At 39.8% G+C, this 18,269-nt stretch overlaps 1 protein-coding gene across 1 annotated transcript in view; it reads right to left on the bottom strand.

The window, feature by feature from the left end:
• CC2D2B (coiled-coil and C2 domain containing 2B) overlaps positions 1–18,269 on the bottom strand; it is a 127,680-nt gene that overhangs the window by 45,942 nt on the left and 63,469 nt on the right. Inside the window, 1 exon segment of the mRNA XM_063103490.1 lies at positions 13,917–14,120. Coding sequence (XP_062959560.1) covers positions 13,917–14,120 — 204 coding nt within the window.

Here is an 18,269-nt window from a genome sequence, read left to right as displayed (position 1 = left end):
ACCTTACCCGTCAAAGGTTAACCCTATCGCCACCGGGCACCATGTCTTAGGTCGGCACACGTCCGGGGGGAAGTTGCCCGTCTCTGGATCTACTGGAGCGGACTCTGAATTGTGAATTGTGGGCCAGCACGAGCCAGGGCGAACCCCACTGATCAGTTTTCAGGGAGGCCAGCCGAAAAGAGGGGGGGGGACTAGTCTTTGAGCATAGATAGCCAAATATCGGGATTGGCTCCTTGCTCCAGAGCCACAAGTGCTTGGGCAATGACCACCTTGTCTTTTTGTGTTTGGGCTTTCAGCCTACAGACCAGCCAAAGAAGGAACACTAGTCCACAGCAGAGGGCCGCTCCAAACAATCCCACCCCCACCCATTCCTTGAAATGTGACATAGCAGTTGTGATCCAGGAGGACAATCCAGCTGCAAAAGAGGCATCCACTCTTGTCGAATTCACAGCCACGATGGCAGAGCGCAGGTCTTGCATCAGGTCGTCAAAGTTCCCTGTCCAGTTTCCTAAAAGATACTTAGACAATTGATGAGACAAATTTGCCGCCCTGGTAAAATTTTCATATTGGATGCTGGTTACACATAATCCTGAATATTTCCATTGACATCCCAGTTGTGCAATTTGCCATAGAACCTCTATTTGTTCTTGGACTAAATCTACCCTTTGATTGACCACCATCAATCCTCCCCTTAACTGAGAATTTATTGCAGTTTGTGTGTTCAGGGCCTGGGCCACAGAAGAAGATAGTTTTAAAAACACATAAATCAAAAGGCTTAGTTTCATCAATGCGCTGCAACTGAGCATTTTGTAAGGCACTTTCAACGACCTGTAAGGCTTGATCTGCTGCAGGAGTTAATACTCTCGGGGAGGAGATATGAGAGTCCCCTTCCAATACGTCAAACAGAGGTTTTAACTCAGCAGAGGGGATTTTTAAAAATGGTCTCAGCCAATTTATATCTCCCAATAACTTTTGAAAATCATTTAAAGTATGTAAATGATCTCTACGAATCTGTAATTTTTGAGGGACTATTTTATCAGGATGAATAACCGATCCCAAAAACAAGCCAATTCCAGTAACTTGGACCTTTTCTGTAGCAATGTGAAGTCCCCATTGCTCTAATGTCTTGAGCAAAATTGGATATGCCCTCTGTAGAGTCTCTAGACGTTTGTGGCACATTAAAACGTCATCCATATAATGGATCAAAAGCAAGGATGGAAATTGTTTTCTAATAGGTTCAAGGGCTAATTGGACATATAACTGACACATGGTAGGGCTATTAGCCATGCCCTGAGGCAAGACCTTCCATTGAAATCTCTTATCAGGCTCAGAGTAAACTCAACAGGGGCATGGACCCGTCCTCCCTCGGAAGTCTCAAAGACCGGAAAGGTCATGGTCAGTCTTTTCCTCACCCTTTCAGGGATCAGCGAGAAGGCGGATGAGCGTGATGCATAGGGAGGCGGCGCTGGAGGCGGCGCCGTGGGCGGCGGCCGCGTTAACCTTTCTGCGTCACTTCTCCAATATTCATCAGGGTGATATCTCTCTTCCTCATATCTAGCCGCTTCTTCCTCTAGTTCTGACTCATCACTAAGACCGAGGGAATCAGAGCCCGAATCCCCTAAGTTTAGGGCTCCCAGCTCCCTCAGGGGATAGAGGCTGTCCCTTTTTTCCTGAAAATCACTTGGGCGCTGACTTTCTCCCTCGTTAGCAGACTCGCCGGGAGGGCCCTTTTTCTTTTTCACTCCCTTGTCAGCAGACTTACCGGGAGGGCCGTTTACCTTTTTGGAGACGTCTCTCCTTTTGCGGGTACCCATCCTCTCACTCCGTTCAGTTTCTGACATGCTGTCTTGGACTTCCTCTAATATATTTTGTCCTTCTGTCACTACCGGTTTACAGCCTTCATCCTCCAAACAATTCTTAATGAACTTCCAAATGGTCTTGGTGCCCTGACGTAGGTCTCCCTCTGCGTACTTGCGGTCAAGGTCTTTGCCCAATTTGTTCCAAGAGCTCAAGGTTAGGGAGCCGGAACAAGCAAACCACGGGGCTACGCGATCGATCTCTTTCACAAAATTCCTGAGTGCGCGGTTCCCCACCTTTATGTCACGCTGCTTCAATACTGTTTCTAACGCAGCAACTATGGATTGTGTGGATCCCATGGTTTCCAGGCAGAAACGTGTAGCTCTCTTATCTACGAGAGACTAACGCACGAATCGAAAGTGAAATGGCGCACGGCTCTCTTATTTACGAGAGGCTCACGCAACCTAGGGTGCAGCTGCCGACGTACGTCAGTCTGACCACACCCGTAAGCCCCATCCACACAATCAGCGGCAGACCACCTCAGGAAAACTTGCAAACACAACTTTCTACGGAAGTGACAGACCCAACCCTAAGTCAAGGACAAGCATGCCTCTCTGAACTTACCTCCCTGCAGTTCTGAATCCTCCCTGTCACCAGGGGGTCTCCGAAGGTGCTGACGATGTAAATATCCCGGGTTTCGGCACCAGATGTCCCGCGCAACCGTCTCGCCAGCAAGAACGACGCGGCACACACAGGATCCTTCTGCAGTAAAGCTTTAATGCGTCTTGAGAGGCAGAGCACAAGCTTATCGGGGCGGAGACCCCAAGTACAGAAACCCGTTCCCTTTTATAGAAAACTGTCCCTCGCCTAGGACGTGTCCCTCTCTGACTGGCGGTCGTGCATCAGCCCAGATGACGCCACGGGAGAGGCAGAGACTAGAGGTGGGGAAATTCCCAGCACATGCGCTCTAGACTTGTTTTTGCTGGGGTTTCAGTTCCGGCCGGCGCCATCTTGTAATGGCGATTATGGTGTGACGAGGGGAGCTCCCCACATGGTTCCAACTCTTGGCTATTGTAAAGAGTGCTGCGATGAACATTGGGGAACAGGTATACCTTCGACTTGATGATTTCCATTCCTCTGGGTATATTCCCAACAGTGGGATAGCTGGGTCGTATGGTAGATCTATCTGCAATTGTTTGAGGAACCTCCATACCATTTTCCATAGAGGCTGCACCATTTTGGAGTCCCACCAACAATGTATGAGAGTTCCTTTTTCTCTGCAACCTCGCCAGCATTTATCGTTCAGAGTCTTTTGGATTTTAGCCATGCTAACTGGGGTTATATGGTATCTCAGTGTGGTTTTGATTTGCATTTCCCGGATGCTGAGTGATGTTGAGCATTTTTTCATATGTCTGTTGGTCATTTGTATATCTTCCTTAGAGAAATGCCTACTTAGCTCTTTTGCCCATTTATTAATTGGGTTGCTTGTTTTTTTCTTGTAAAGTTGTTTGAGTTCCTTATATATTCTGGATATTAATCCTTTGTCAGATGTATATTTTGCAAATATTTTCTCGAACTCTGTTGGTTGTCTTTTAACTCTGTTAATTGTTTCTTTTGCTGTGCAGAAGCTTTTCAGTTTGATATAATCCCATTTGTTTATTTTTCCTTTGGTTGCCCGTGCTTTTGGGGTCGTATTCATGAAGTCTGTGTCCAGTCCTATTTCCTGAAGTGTTTCTCCTATGTTTTCTTTAAGAAGTTTTACTGTTTCAGGGTGTATATTTAAATCCTTAATCCATTTTGAGTTGATTTTAGTATACGGCGAGAGGTATGGATCTAGTTTCATTCTCCTGCATATGGATATCCAGTTATCCCAGCACCATTTGCTGAAGAGGCAGTCCCTTCCCCAGTGAATAGGCTTGGTGCCTTTGTCAAAGATCAGATGGCAGTAAGTGTGTGGGTTGATTTCTGGATTCTCTATTCTATTCCATTGATCAGTGTGTCTGTTTTTATGCCAGCACCATACTGTTTTGGTTATTATAGCTTTGTAGTATAGTTTAAAGTCAGGTAGTGTTATGCCTCCAGCTTTATTTTTTTTGCTCAGCATTGCTTTGGCTATGTGTGGTCTTTTATTATTCCATATAAATGTCTGGATAGTTTTTTCCATTTCTGAGAAAAATGTCTTTGGAATTTTGATGGGGATTGCATTGAATTTGTATATCACTTTGGGTATTATGGACATTTTCACTATGTTGATTCTTCCAATCCAAGAGCATAGGATATCTTTCCATCTTCTTGTATCCTCTCTAATTTCTCGCAGCAGTGGTTTGTAGTTCTCATTATAGAGATTTTTCACCTCCTTGGTTAACTCAATTCCTAAGTATTTTATTTTTTTGGTGGCTATTGTAAATGGGCAGGCTTTCTTGATTTCTCGTTCTGCATGTTCACTATTGGAGAAAAGAAATGCTACTGATTTTTGTGTGTTGATTTTGTATCCTGCTACTGTGCTGAAATCATTTATCAATTCCAAGAGTTTTTTTGTAGAGGTTTTAGGCTGTTCGATATATAGGATCATGTCATCTGCAAACAGGGACAGTTTGACTTCATCTTTTCCAATCTGGATGCCCTTTATTTCCTTCTCTTCTCTGATTGCTCTGGCTCGTACTTCCAACACTATGTTGAATAGGAGTGGTGAGAGTGGGCATCCTTGTCTAGTTCCTGTTCTTAAAAGCTTTCAGCTTTTCCCCCATTCAAGATGATATTGGCAGTGGGTCTGTCATATATGGCTTTAATTATGTTGAGATACTTTCCCTCTATACCTAACTTATAGAGGGTCTTTGTCATGAATGAGTGCTGAACTTTATCAAATGCTTTTTCAGCATCTATAGAGATGATCATATGGTCTTTGTGTTTGAGTTTATTGATATGGTGTATCACATTTATTGATTTGCGTATGTTGAACCAACCTTGCATCCCTGGGATGAATCCCACTTGATTGTGGTGAATAATTTTACGAATGTGTTGCTGTATTCTGTTTGCTAGTATTTTAGTGAGGATTTTTGCATCTATATTCATCAAGGATATCGGCCTGTAGTTTTCTTTTTTGGTTATATCTTTACCTGGTTTTGGTATCAGGATGATGTTTGCTTCATAGAATGAGTTTGCGAGATTTGTGTCTTTTTCAATCTTTTGGAATAGTTTGTAAAGAATCGGTGTCAATTCCTCTTTGAATGTTTGGTAAAATTCTGCTGTGAATCCATCTGGTCCTGGGCTTTTCTTTGTTGGGAGCCTTCTGATAACAGCTTCAATCTCCTTTATTGTTATTGGTCTGTTCAAATTTTCTACGTCTTCATGGTTCAGTTTTGGGAGCTTGTGTGTGTTCAGAAATTTATCCATTTCCTCCAGATTTTCAAATTTGTTGGCGTATAGTTGTTTATAGTAGTCTTGAATGATTCCTTGTATTTCAGATGAATCAGTTGTAATATCGCCTTTTTCATTTCTAATTTTTGTTCTTTGAGTCTTCTCTCTTCTTTTTTTTGTTAGCCATGCTAATGGTCTGTCAATTTTATTTCTCTTTTCAAAAAACCAACTTTTTGATTCAATGATCTTTTGTATTTTCGGGGGGGGGTTCAATTTCATTCAGTTCTGCTCTGATCTTAATGATTTCTTTCCGTCTGCTAACTTTAGGTTTGGATTGTTCTTGTTTTTCTAGTTCTTTAAGGTGAAGTGTTAGGTTGTTCACTTGCCATCTTTCTATTCTTCTGAAGTGAGCGTTTAATGCAATAAATTTTCCCCTCAATACTGCTTTTGCAGTATCCCACAGGTTTTGGTATGATGTATCATTGTTTTCATTAGTTTCAATAAATGTTTTGATTTCCTGCTTGATTTCTTCTTGGACCCATATGTCATTGAGTAGAATGCTGTTTAATTTCCATGTGTTTGTATAGTTTCCAGAGTTTCGTTTGTTATTAATTTCTAGTTTTAATCCATTGTGGTCTGAGAAGATACATGGGATAATTCCAATTTTTTTGAATTTATTGAGACTTGATTTGTGACCTAATATGTGATCTATCCTGGAGAATGATCCATGTGCTGATGAGAAGAATGAATATTCTGAGGTTGTTGGATGGAATGTTCTGTAGATATCTGCCAATTCCAATTGGTCTAGAGTCTTGTTTAGATCTTGTGTTTCTCTACTGATTCTTTGCCTAGATGATCTGTCTAATATTGACAGTGGGGTGTTCAGGTCCCCTGCTATTATGGTATTAGTGTCTATTTCCTTCTTTAGGTCTAATAGACTTTGTTTTATAAATCTGGCTGCTCCAACATTGGGTGCGTACATATTTATGATTGTTATGTCTTCTTGATGGATCAGTCCTTTTATCATTAAGTAGTGTCCCTCATTGTCTCTTTTTATGGTTTTTAGTTTAAAGTCTATTTTGTCAGATATAAGAATAGCTACTCCAGCTCGTTTTTCTTTTTTGTTTGCATGGTAAATCTTTTTCCATCCTTTCACTCTTAGTCTATGTGAATCTTTATGGGTGAGGTGGGTCTCATGTAGGCAGCATATAGTTGGGTCCTCCTTTTTGATCCACTCAGCCAGTCTGTGTCTTTTGATTGGGGAATTTAAGCCTTTTATATTAAGAGTTGTTATTGAAAGGTGTTGATTTATTCCTAGCATTTTATTGGTTGTTTGGTTGTCTTAGGTGTCTTTTCTTCCTTGCTTTCTGATTTACTGTTTGGTTTCTGTGTTTGTTGGTTCCTTAGGTTGTAGATAGCGTTTTTGTTTGACTGTTTTCTCTTCATGAATGCCATTTTTATTATACTAGCGGATTTAGATTTTTCTTGGGTTTTTATGGCAATGGTAGTTATTTTTCAGGAACCAAAGCCAGTACTCCCTTGAGGATTTCTTGTAAGGGTGGTCGTGTGGTAGTGAACTCCCACAGTTTTTGTTTGTCTGAGAAATATACTATTTGCCCTTCATTTCGGAAGGATAGCGTTGCAGGGTAGAGTATTCTTGGCTGGCAATCTTTGTCTTTTAGTATTTTGAATATATCATCCCATTCCTTTCTAGCTTTTAGGTTTGTGATGAAAAGTCTGATGTTAGCCTGATTGGGGCTCCCTTATAGGTGATTTGACACTTCTCTCTTGCAGCTTTTAAGATTCTCTCTTTGTCTCTGAGTTTTGCCAATTTGACTATAACATGTCTTGGAGAAGGCCTTTTTGGGTTGAATACATTTGGAGATTGTTGAGCTTCCTGGATCTGAAGATCTGTGATTTTTCCTATACCTGGGAAGTTTTCTGCCACTATTTTGTTGAATATGTTTTCAATGGAATCTCCATTTTCCTCCCCTTCTGGAATACCCATGACTCGGATATTTGAGTGCTTAAGGTTGTCTGATATCTCTCTCAGATTTTCTTCAATGTCTTTGATTCTTTTTTCTTTATTTTGTCTGCTTGTGTTATTTCAAACAGCCCATTTTCAAGTTCAGAGGTTCTCTCTTCAACTTCGACAAGCCTGCTGGTTAAACTCTCCGTTGTGTTTTTTATTTCGCTGAATAACTTCTTCAGTTCAGCAAGTTCTGCTACATTTTTTTTTCAGGACATCGATTTCCTTGTACATTTCCTCTTTCAGATCCTGTATACTTTTCCTCATTTCATCATGATGTCTAGCTGAGTTTTCTTGTATCTCATTCAGTTTCCTTAGAATTATCACTTGAAATTCCTTGTCAGTCATTTCAAAGGCTTCTTGTTCTATAGGATCTAGAGTTTGAGATATATTAACTTTTGGTGGTGTACTTTCTTGATTTTTTGTATTTCTGGTATTTTTTTTTTGATGTTTATTCATTGTGGCTGGGGGTTTCACAGTCCACCGATTTGAGACTATTGACTAACTAAGATGTTGCTGTGGTTGCCAATTTCATATGGCTACCTCCGTGACTGCTCAGTTGGCCTTTAGTGCCTTGTGTGTATGGTTCATTCGGGTCCTGGGCCTCTCCGGGGAGCCACCTTTCTGGTCAGCTTGGACTCTGCTGGGCTGCTGGATCACATACCACAGGGTGTTTGATCTCTGTTGAGCTTTCACTTCCCTTGCAGGACTTCTCCCTGTTCCGTGTGCTCTGGCCCGGGCTGTTGGATCATGCAGTGGCGACCCCACAGGGTGTGTGGTTTCTGTTGAGTCTTTGCCTCCCTGGCCACACATCTCCCAGCTCTGTGCACATTGGGCTGGGCTAGGACGTGTCTTCTGGAACCCTCATCTATCAGCTGGGCCTTCAAGACCCTGCTTGGCACCGCCTCACCCAGGAAGTCTACCAGGTTTCTGCTAGGCACAGATGACTGGTCACTCTGGGTGCCTTTGTAGCACTGTGTAGATCTTTCTCGGAACTAATCACCTTCCTCCTGGTTTTGCGGTTATTTATGTACTTGCCTTATCTCCCACACCAGAGCGTGAGCTCCTCGGGGGAGGAGTCCGCAGCACACGGTTCACCTTTGTATCCCCCCGGCCTGGACGAGTCCAGTGCCCTCCTGCAGACAGCTCTCCGGCAGGTTTAAGTGGACTTGGGAACTCTCCTACCACACTATTCCCAACCAGAAATTGGTTAGGTGTTTTTCCGAACTGGTGGCCGCAGAGATGGTATCTGCCTCCCAGTAAAAGGAAGTTTACCGGGGGCCGGAGTCCAGGGTGTGGTGGAGTGACAGTCGGCCCCGCCCGTACTTCCTTGCCCTCCCGACACTGGCCGGGGATGCCCCACGCCACCAGCCCCGCCAGAGAACCACAGAGGTAGTGGGATGGGAGGCCAGCTCGCAGGCCCCGGGACGCCCCACACCGGGGCAAGCAAGTGGGAAGGCTCAGTGAGGAGCTGAGCCGGGCCAGAGCTGCCACCATCTGAGAAAATGGAGGCAGCCCTGGGGCGGTGAGTGGCCCGGTGATGCAGGCGGAAGCTGGGTGGGCGTCTGCCCCCCAAGCAGGGCCGGGTCGGGGGTCACTCACAGGGCTGTGCCAGGTCGGGCACTCACTCTCTGCCTCTGGTTTGTCACCTTCCCTGTTCTCGGTTCCCGCCATCTCAGGCTGCTTGTTTGGTCCCGCAGCTCAGCTTGGGTGCTCCCAGGAATCTTCTTTTATTCCAGCCTGAAACCTCGAGTCATGAATAGGGCAGCTGGCTGCCTTCAGCGCGGCCCCGGCCTCCGGGATCCTGTCTGCATCCACAGCAGCCCTGGCGCCGTGTTCCCTGTTTAGAGACTCGCTTTTGCAGCTACGAAACAGTTCTTTTCCTGTTCCATACTTCAAAGCTGTTGCCTGTAAATGAGGCAGCCTCTCCTCCCGAGGGCAAAGTGGCGGTCAGCCCCCACAACCGGCAGTCCTCCCTTAAGAGATGGCGAGAGGAAGGTCCACAAGTTTCCCGGCTGCCTGAGGCCCAGTGGCTGCCTTTTCCACCTCAGCTACTCCACGCCAACCGCCGCAGCCACCACCATCTTGAAACCGCCCCCTGCGCAGAGCTCGTGGGCGAGCGTCTGTCCCGGCACCAGTGGTGCAGGATCTGCGAGCCCGGACTGGGGGCGCGGAGTGATGGGAGCGCGACACTTAAAGTTTTACTTTTCACAAGTAATCTTCATTATACATACTACTTATTTCTTTTGTGATGTCTGAAATCTAATTTTATTTCTTTCCATATGAACGAACAATGATTCCAGAACCACTTAATGGATCACCTATTCTTTTCTAACTGATCTGTAATGACACTTCTGTCAAATATAAAGTTACTACCTATGCATAATAAGTCTATTCTATTTCACCAGTTTGGAATTGCATTACTACATTTACAGTTTAATTAGGGGAGAAGAATTGGCATCTTACAATGTTCACACTTAGTGAACATTTATTCAGATTCTCTTTTACATCATTCAAAAATGTTTTATAATTTTCTCTATTAAGTTCTTGCACATCCTTTGTTAAATATATTTCTGTACATCTTACAGTTTTTATTGCTCTTGCAAGTGATATCTTAGTTAAATTACATTTTTATTGGATTTTTACTGGTGTATATAATGCTATTTATTTTTGTTTAAATTTTTTTTTCAAATATTCATACATACAGAAAAGTAGAAAGAATATTAAAATCTATATCCCCATCCCAGAGATTAAATAATTAATATTTTGCCATGTTTTCTTTTCTTTTTATTTTTTGGCTAAAATATTTCAAAGTAAATTACAAACATCATGACACTTCCATCAATAAGTACTTCAGCATGAATCTCCAAAAACTAAGGACAAGCTTCTACATAATCACAGCCAACAAAATTAAGAATTCCCCAATATTATCTAATATTCAATCTATAACAAAATTTGACTAATTGCCTCAAAAATGTCTTTTACAGCTCTTTCCCCCCAAAATCAGGATTTAATAACATATCGTGTGTTACCTTTTGTTAAGTGCCTTTAGTCTGTGTTAATCTAGAACATTCTCCCTCCTTTTAAAAAAATGATGACTTTGAAGAGATCAAAATAGTTATTCTTGCAAGACAGTTATCCCACATTCCAAATTTTTCTGATTATTTCTGGTGGTGCCATTTGACTTGTTTCTCTATCCCTCGTATTTCTTGTGAACAATAAATAAGTCTAAAGTCTTAATTAGATTCAACTTACACTTTCTTGGCAAGTATACTTCATAGGTACTATGGTGTATTTCATATTGTGTTATATTAGGAGACAATAATGTTTGGTTTTCCTTTATTAGTGTACTAGCTTTTCTACTGCTGCATAACAAATTACCACAAATACAGCACTCAAAACAACACAACATTATTATCTCACAGTTCTGTAGGTCAGAAGTCCTAATTGGGTTAGCTGTTTTTTCTGCACCAGGTTTCACAGTGCTGAAATCAAAGTGTCAGCCTGCTGGGTTCTTATCAGGAGGCTCTGGGGAGAATCTGTTTCTAAGCTTATTCAGGTTGTTTCCAGACGCCAGTTCCTTCAGTTGTAGAAATAAAATCCAGTTTGCTTGCCGTATGTCAGCTGGGAGCTCAACTCTAGCTGCTGGTGGTCTCTCTCCGGTCTTTGCATGTGGGCTTCTAAATCTCAGAGCCAGCAACTGTATGTGGAATCCTTCTCAGGACTGGAATCTCTCTAACTTCACCTTCTGCTTCATCTTTCTGCTCCCAGCTAGAGAAAGTTCTCTGATTTTAAGTTAGATTGGGCCCACCCAGATAATCCAGGATAATCTCCCTATTTTAAGGAATGAAATGTAACATATTCACAGGTTTCATGATTAGGGGGTGGATATATTTAGGAGGCATTATTCTGCCTACTACATTTAATAAGATTAAGTTGGATCACTGAGTTGAGATGGTGACTACTAGATTTCTCCACTGTAAAGGTATAGTTTTTCTTTTGCAATAAAAAAGTAGCTATTCATTTTTAAATGTGGATATTATATTTAACAAATTTATTAGTTGTAACAGTTTGCTATAGATTCTCTTGTGTTTTCCATGTAGATAAACATATTTTCTGCAAACAAGAACAATTTTGTCTCTTTTCTAATTCTAATTTCCTTCCTTCCTCCCTGTCTTAATGCATTAGCTCCTACTGGTAATCAGCAGAGATGATAATGGACATAACTTTATGTTCCTGACATTAATGGGAAAGTTCCTAATGTTTAGCCATTAAGTATAATGTTTGCGTAGGATCCTATGAGAAAATGGATTTGTGATCGTGATCCTTATACCAAACTCAGCTTCAGAGCAATATAGATAATAGGGTTTTGAATCGCCGTCAAGGGGTAGATTATAAGAAAATATATGTATATACGTCCGGCAAAATCCTATTCTGTGTGCACCTGTTACAAGAAGCTTATGCCCCATCAGGGTACCAGAGCCCAGGAGAAAACCACATCAACATTTGTTGCAGTTGTCCTGCCCTGTGTCCTGCCCTATTTCTATATGTTTCTGTACCCCTGGCCAATTAAGTCTCAAATTTAACCTAATCATCCAGTAAGCATGTGAGTGGTCCCTTCCTGTCCATCCTGTCTGCCCCCCAGTTCTGCAGTATACCTGAAATACCTTTTTCAATGCAGTTTGCCTCAGCAGAAAAATCTAAAATGTTGAAACGTTTTTTATCAGGTTGAAATTCCATTCCAATTCTAGTACACTAAGAGCTTTCATAATGAATGAACATTGAGTGGCTTTTGGCATTTATCAAGAGAAGCATATTGTTCCTTCCTTAACTCTGTTAATGTAGTAAATTATATTAATAGATTTTCTAATTAAATAAGCTCTGTGGTCTGGAAGTAAACCCTACTAGAATATGATTATATAAATATATATTTATATATAATACATTGCTATTCAATCTGTTAACATTTTATTAGTAATTTTTTACCTATGCCCATAAGTGAAATTGACCTAAAACAGTTTTTTGTAGTCCTTTCCCAATTTTCATACCAGCCTCAGAAAATGAGTTAGGTTACTTTCTCTCCTTTTCTGTTCTCTGAACAGTCTGTATAAAATAAGGAAAGTTAGCAAGAACCCTAGTTTCAAAAGCAGGAACTGTTCCTTTTTATCATATTATATCCCCAATTATGCTGAGTGTTGTGCTTCATCTGTAGTAGTTTATATAATTGTGGAATTAAATTCAATCATTGAGAGAAACAACAGGAGAAAACTGAACAGCTTTGCAGGTATTCTAAGCCAGGCTTTCTTCACATTACAGCTTTTTAAAAACCATAGCTGAAAGCTGAAAAATGCTTTACAAAGTCAAGTACTAACTGATCTGTTAATATCTATTTGTAAATACACACATCTCTATTCACCCATGTTTGTGAAAATAATGAATTATCTATACATTCAATCATTTTAGACATAATAGTCATATGTGCTTATTGGTGATGCCATGATATTGTCATAAGAAATCATTAATTTGCATTTCCCCTTTCACCTCTAAGTCACACCAATAGAGTTTCTCAGACAATCCCATTTAATCCTAGACCATGAGCGTACTCCCACTAGAACTTGTAATGGGTCCTGTATGGTTTTGTTTGTGTGTCCTCTAGATTGGGATGTAAAAGCTAAAGGATGGCTGAGCAGTAACAAGAAGAACATACACTATTTTTAAAACTAGCTATTACTATTCTTAACATTAAGTGACTTACTGTAATTTCCTTCAGCCCAGAATAAAACAAAACAAATATCAAAGAGTTTATCAATTTTTTCCTTATCAATTGATAATAACTCACCAAAGCTAAATTAATAAACCAATCAAAACCTATTTTAGTAGAAGGCATTCACTCTTTCTAACTTGTAAGATGTATAAATTTTAATATCTTTCATCTGGTATCTTTATCTAAGTTGGCTGACATCACCCTACAGTGGGAATTCTACTGCATATGCATTTTCTTCAGAGATGGAAAAACAATTATTTTCTTCTTGATCTCTAAGCAAGCTCAAGTGCGAGGATTACAACTGGATTTCTACAAAAATCATCTCTTATAATTCCTCTATTGTAAGACTGGTGGTGTGCTGGTAAATGTTTAACAGCAGGTTATTTTGGAGTGAGAGGAGAAGCCAGGCCCCAATTTGTAGCATTTGCTGCTTTATGGCATAAATACTCCTCCAGCAGCAAATTTAAAGCAACCAGTATGAAATCACTGAGGGTGGATTTAAGAAGAGATACGTATAATAGGCTCTTACCAGATGGTGTGAGCTGGCTCCAGCACACCACCAGAAAAGCCTCACTTTTCTTTTTTGTATCACATTTTAAAGATTCTGAAATTGAGATGTACCTTATAATCAATGTGTAAGTTTATTGGTATAGTGTTTACTCCCCAACCCCCCCAAACTGCTTACAAATTGCTGATGCATTTTACGATAACAAAAACAATAGTTACATAAATTTAGAATATACCTACAGGATTTTGGCTGTTAAATAGATTGTTTAGACAACATTAAGTTTTAAAGTCAAGCTGTGGACTTTCTGGAATTTGGGAGATCTGTACATTTTTAATGCCTAAAGAGAGGGGGAAAACCTGTCTATAGGTTATTAGTTTAAAATAATAAATTAAGATAGGTTTAAAGCAACAAAATATTAACTTCATCATACAAGAAGCCATATTTAAATAGAAACCAAGTACCTGGAAGACTATATCTGGAATCTCTCTATCATGGAGGGGCATTTGCTGCAGAAGGAAAACATCTAATTGACCTGCATTTCTAAGTTGCAATAGCTGGAAACGTTTACTTTTTTTCAGTTCCTCTTCAGAAACGAAGTTAAATTCATCTTGCAACTGTTCAAGACGGAAGTACTTTGTAACATCCTGTCCTCTATGTCTCATGTACTGTAAAACATAAAAATGTAAAGTCTTTACTTAAAACATTAATTTTTTAAATTGAAGAATTATTTCAAAACACTTTTCTTCCCCCTCAACTGTGAGATGTAAGAGTGGCAATAAAAATGGGAAATGGAGCAATTGAATCTGTAAAGAGATAGAGCCTGCAAAAAGATACAGAATCCAAGCTACATGGCTTCTCAACCTTTTCCCATTCATGACTTATGAAAAAAATTGAAATATTTGTATTGCACATTGAGTTAAAAGATGAGATTGTTGCTATCTGGTTGCCCTAAGAGTTGAAAGAGGACCGATATTTCTGTACACCTGTAACCAATTCTGCACATCAGTTGGGAAGCCCTAAACTACAGAAGCTTAATTGCAGTAATCTAATTTATGGGTTGCTTTATTCAACAATGCAAATGTGAGTTCATGGTACATTCAAGGAATAGTGCTAGTTGCCATCAAAGAGACAAAAATTTATTAGCTGTAGTTCCACAAGGAAAGACAAAACAAATAAATGAATAACTACAGTAAAAGGCAGAATGAGATTACAGTCCTAGAGTTTATTTTAAAATAAAAATTAAAAAAACAGACAAACCACTAACCAGACTAACTGAAAAAAGAAGAGGGAAGACCCAAATAACAAAACTCAGAAATGAAAAAGGAGACATCACAACTGATACCACAGAAATACAAAGACTTATTAGAGATTACTATGAACAACACTAGCCAACAAATTTGAAAACCTGGAGGAAATGGATAAATTTCTAGACACGTACAAACTACCAAAACTGAACCAAGAAGACAAAGAAAAACTGAACAGACCAGTAACAGGCAATGAGATTGAAGCAGTAATCAGAAATCTTCCAACAGAGAAAAGCCCAGTACCAGATGGCTTCACCAAATTCACCTGAATTCTACCAAACCGTTAAAGAGGAATTAATACCAATTCTCTCCAAGGTATTCCAAAAAATTGAAACAGAGGCCCCTTACCCAAACTCATTCTATGAAGCCAGCATCACCCTGACACCAAAACCAGACAAAGATACAACAAAAAAAGAAAACAAAAGGCCAATAACCTTTGTGAACTTAGATGCAAAAATCCTTAACAAAATACTAGCAAACAATACAGCAACACATCAAAAAGATTATACACCATGATCGAGTGGGATTCATCCCAGAGATGCAAGGATGGTTCAGCATACACAAATCAATAAATGTGATAAAGCACATCAACAAAATCAAGAACAAAAGACATGATCATCTCAATAGATGCAGAAAAAGCATTTGACAAAATTCAACATTCCTTCATGATTAAGACTTCCAACAAATTAGGTACAGAAGGAAGGTATCTCAGCACAATGAAAGCCGTATATGACAAACCCACTGCCAATAACATCCTGAATGGGGAAAAGCTGAAAGCTTTCTCCATAAGAACAGGAACAAGACAAGGATATTTGCTCTCACCACTCCTATTTAACATAGTCTTGGAAGGACTTGCCAGAGCAATTAGACAAGAGAAAGAAATAAAAGGCATCCAATAGGAAAAGACAAAGTCAAATTGTCCCTGTTTGCAGATGACATGATTCTATACATAGAAAACCTGAGAGACTCTACTGAAAAAACTCTTAGAGCTGATAAATGAATTCAGTAAGGTTGCAAGATACAAAACCAATATACAAAAATCAGAAACATTATTATACTACAACAACAAACTGGAAGAAAAAGAAATCAAGAAAGTAAGCCCATTTACAATAGTTACTGAAGAAATAAAATACCTAGGAATAAATCTACCCAAGGAGGAGAAAGATCTCTACAATAAGAACTGCAAATCACTACTGAAAGAAATTAAAGAGGACACTGAATGATGGAAAGACATTCCTTGTTCATGGACTGGAAGAATCAATGTAGTGAAAATGTCCATACTACCCAAAGGCATCTACAGATTCAGTGGGATCCCCATCAAAATACCAATGACATTCTTCACAGAAATGGAAAAAGCAATCCTAACATTCATATGGAACAACAAAAGATCCCAAATAGCCAAAGCAATACTGAGCAAAAAAGTAAAGCTGGAAGCATTACACTTCCTGACATCAAACTATATTATAAATCTGTAGTAATCAAAGCAGCATGATACTGGCATAAAAACAGACACGTGGACCAATGGAACAGGATAGAGAACCCAGAAATCAACCCATGTATTTACAGCCAACTGATCTTTGACAAGGGCACAAACAACATACAATGGAGAAAGGAGAATCTCTTTAATAAATAGCGCTAGGAAAACTGGATATACATTTGTAGAAGAATTAAACTTGATCTGTACCTCTCACTATATACCAAAATCAACTCAAAATGGATTAAAGACTTAAATATAAGACCTGAAACTTTAACACTCATAGAAGAAAACATAGAGGAAACACTCTAGGATGTAGGACTGGGCAAAGACTTTATGAATAAGACCCCCAAAGCACAGACAACAACCACAAAAAAACCAAATGGGATTATATCAAATTAAAAGGCTTCTGCAAGTCAAAGGAAACAATCAACAGAGTGAAAAGACAACCTACAGAATGAGAGGAAATATTCACAAACTATGCATCCGACAAGGAATTAATATCTAGAATATACAAAGAGCTCCAACAACTTTACAGCAAAAAACCAGATAATCCAATGAAAAAATGGGCAAAGGAGCTGAATAGACATTTCTCAAAGAAGGACACACAAATGGCCAACAGGTATATGAAAAAATGCTCAACATCACTCATCATCAAGGAAATGCAAATCAAAACCACTTTGAGATATCATCTCACCCCAGTCAGAGTGGCTATTATAAAAAAAGACAGAGAATAACAAATGCTGGCAAGGATATGGAGAAAGGGGAACACTTCTGCACTGTTGGTGGGACTGTAAATTAATACAGCCATTATGGAGAACATATGGAGGTTCCTCGAACAACTACAAGAACACACTGGGTCAACTTATCATTAACGGTGACAGCAACAACTGGGATACCTTTTGGTATCCCAAAGGGATACCTACACTCTCATGTTTATTGGGGCTCTATTTACAATAGCCAGGCGATGGAACCAACCTAAATGTCCATCAATGGATGATTGGATAAAGAAAATGTAGTATATATACACAATGGAACACTACTCAGCCATAAGAGAATGAAATTCTGCCATTTGCAGCAACATAGATGAGCCTGGAGAAAATTATCCTAAGTGAAACAACCCAGGTGCAAGAAGAATACCGTATGTTCTCATTCATAAGCAGTATCTGAATCAATAAATAAATGAACAATAAAGAAAGAGAGAAAGAAAGAAATAACAATCACAATACATTTAACTTTTAGAAGGAGTGAAAAGAACTGTGGTTACTACAGGGGAAAAGGGTAGGGGAGGGGAAAAGGGTAGGGGAGGGGTAGAGGGAGGGGGTTAACAAAAATTGTTTAATGGACACAAAGAATGATTATGTATTGTGATGATGAATAAGCTAACTATACTGATCAACCACCACACATTGTACACAACTACTGAAAATCAACTTTGTACCCCATATATATATAATAAATTATCTTTAAAAAAAAAAAAAGATTGACAGGAGGGTAAGGAAAGACAAGCCTGTGTCTGAGTATACTGGGAAAGCATTTATCAAACTAGCAGGGTGGATAAGATAGCCACTATGGGTGCCCTTTCCAGGCAGAGCAATGGCATGAATAAAAGTGTGAATAAAGCATGTTCAGGGTACACAGAGCAGTTCAGTTGGCTATAAGGAAGAATAGAAGTGACCAGATAAAGGAGTCTGAGGGAAGGAGTGTGTCCATAAATCACCTTGATATCTTCAGCAACTAATAGTGCTCATATGGCTGACACACAGTAGATTACAATAGGTATTAGCTGAAGGTTAGCCTGCTGGATGTGCTGTGAGCTGTTAAGTACTGGCAGAGTATCAACTATCAGGCCTAAAGTAGTAATTACTTCAGTTGCTGAATCTCTAATTGCCTTTACAATACTATAAATTGGTTGAAAATGGAATCTGTCCTCAGATTTACCTTTACATGCCCCCTAGTGCCTAGAAAAATATACAAACTATAGGGGGATATAAAGGAACAGAACATATTTACAGAATTAACATTTGCTATAACTT

The sequence above is a fragment of the Cynocephalus volans genome, chromosome 7 (genome assembly GCF_027409185.1).
Source record: "Cynocephalus volans isolate mCynVol1 chromosome 7, mCynVol1.pri, whole genome shotgun sequence".
Taxonomy (NCBI): domain Eukaryota; kingdom Metazoa; phylum Chordata; class Mammalia; order Dermoptera; family Cynocephalidae; genus Cynocephalus; species Cynocephalus volans.
This window is presented reverse-complemented; position numbering and strand designations above follow the sequence as displayed.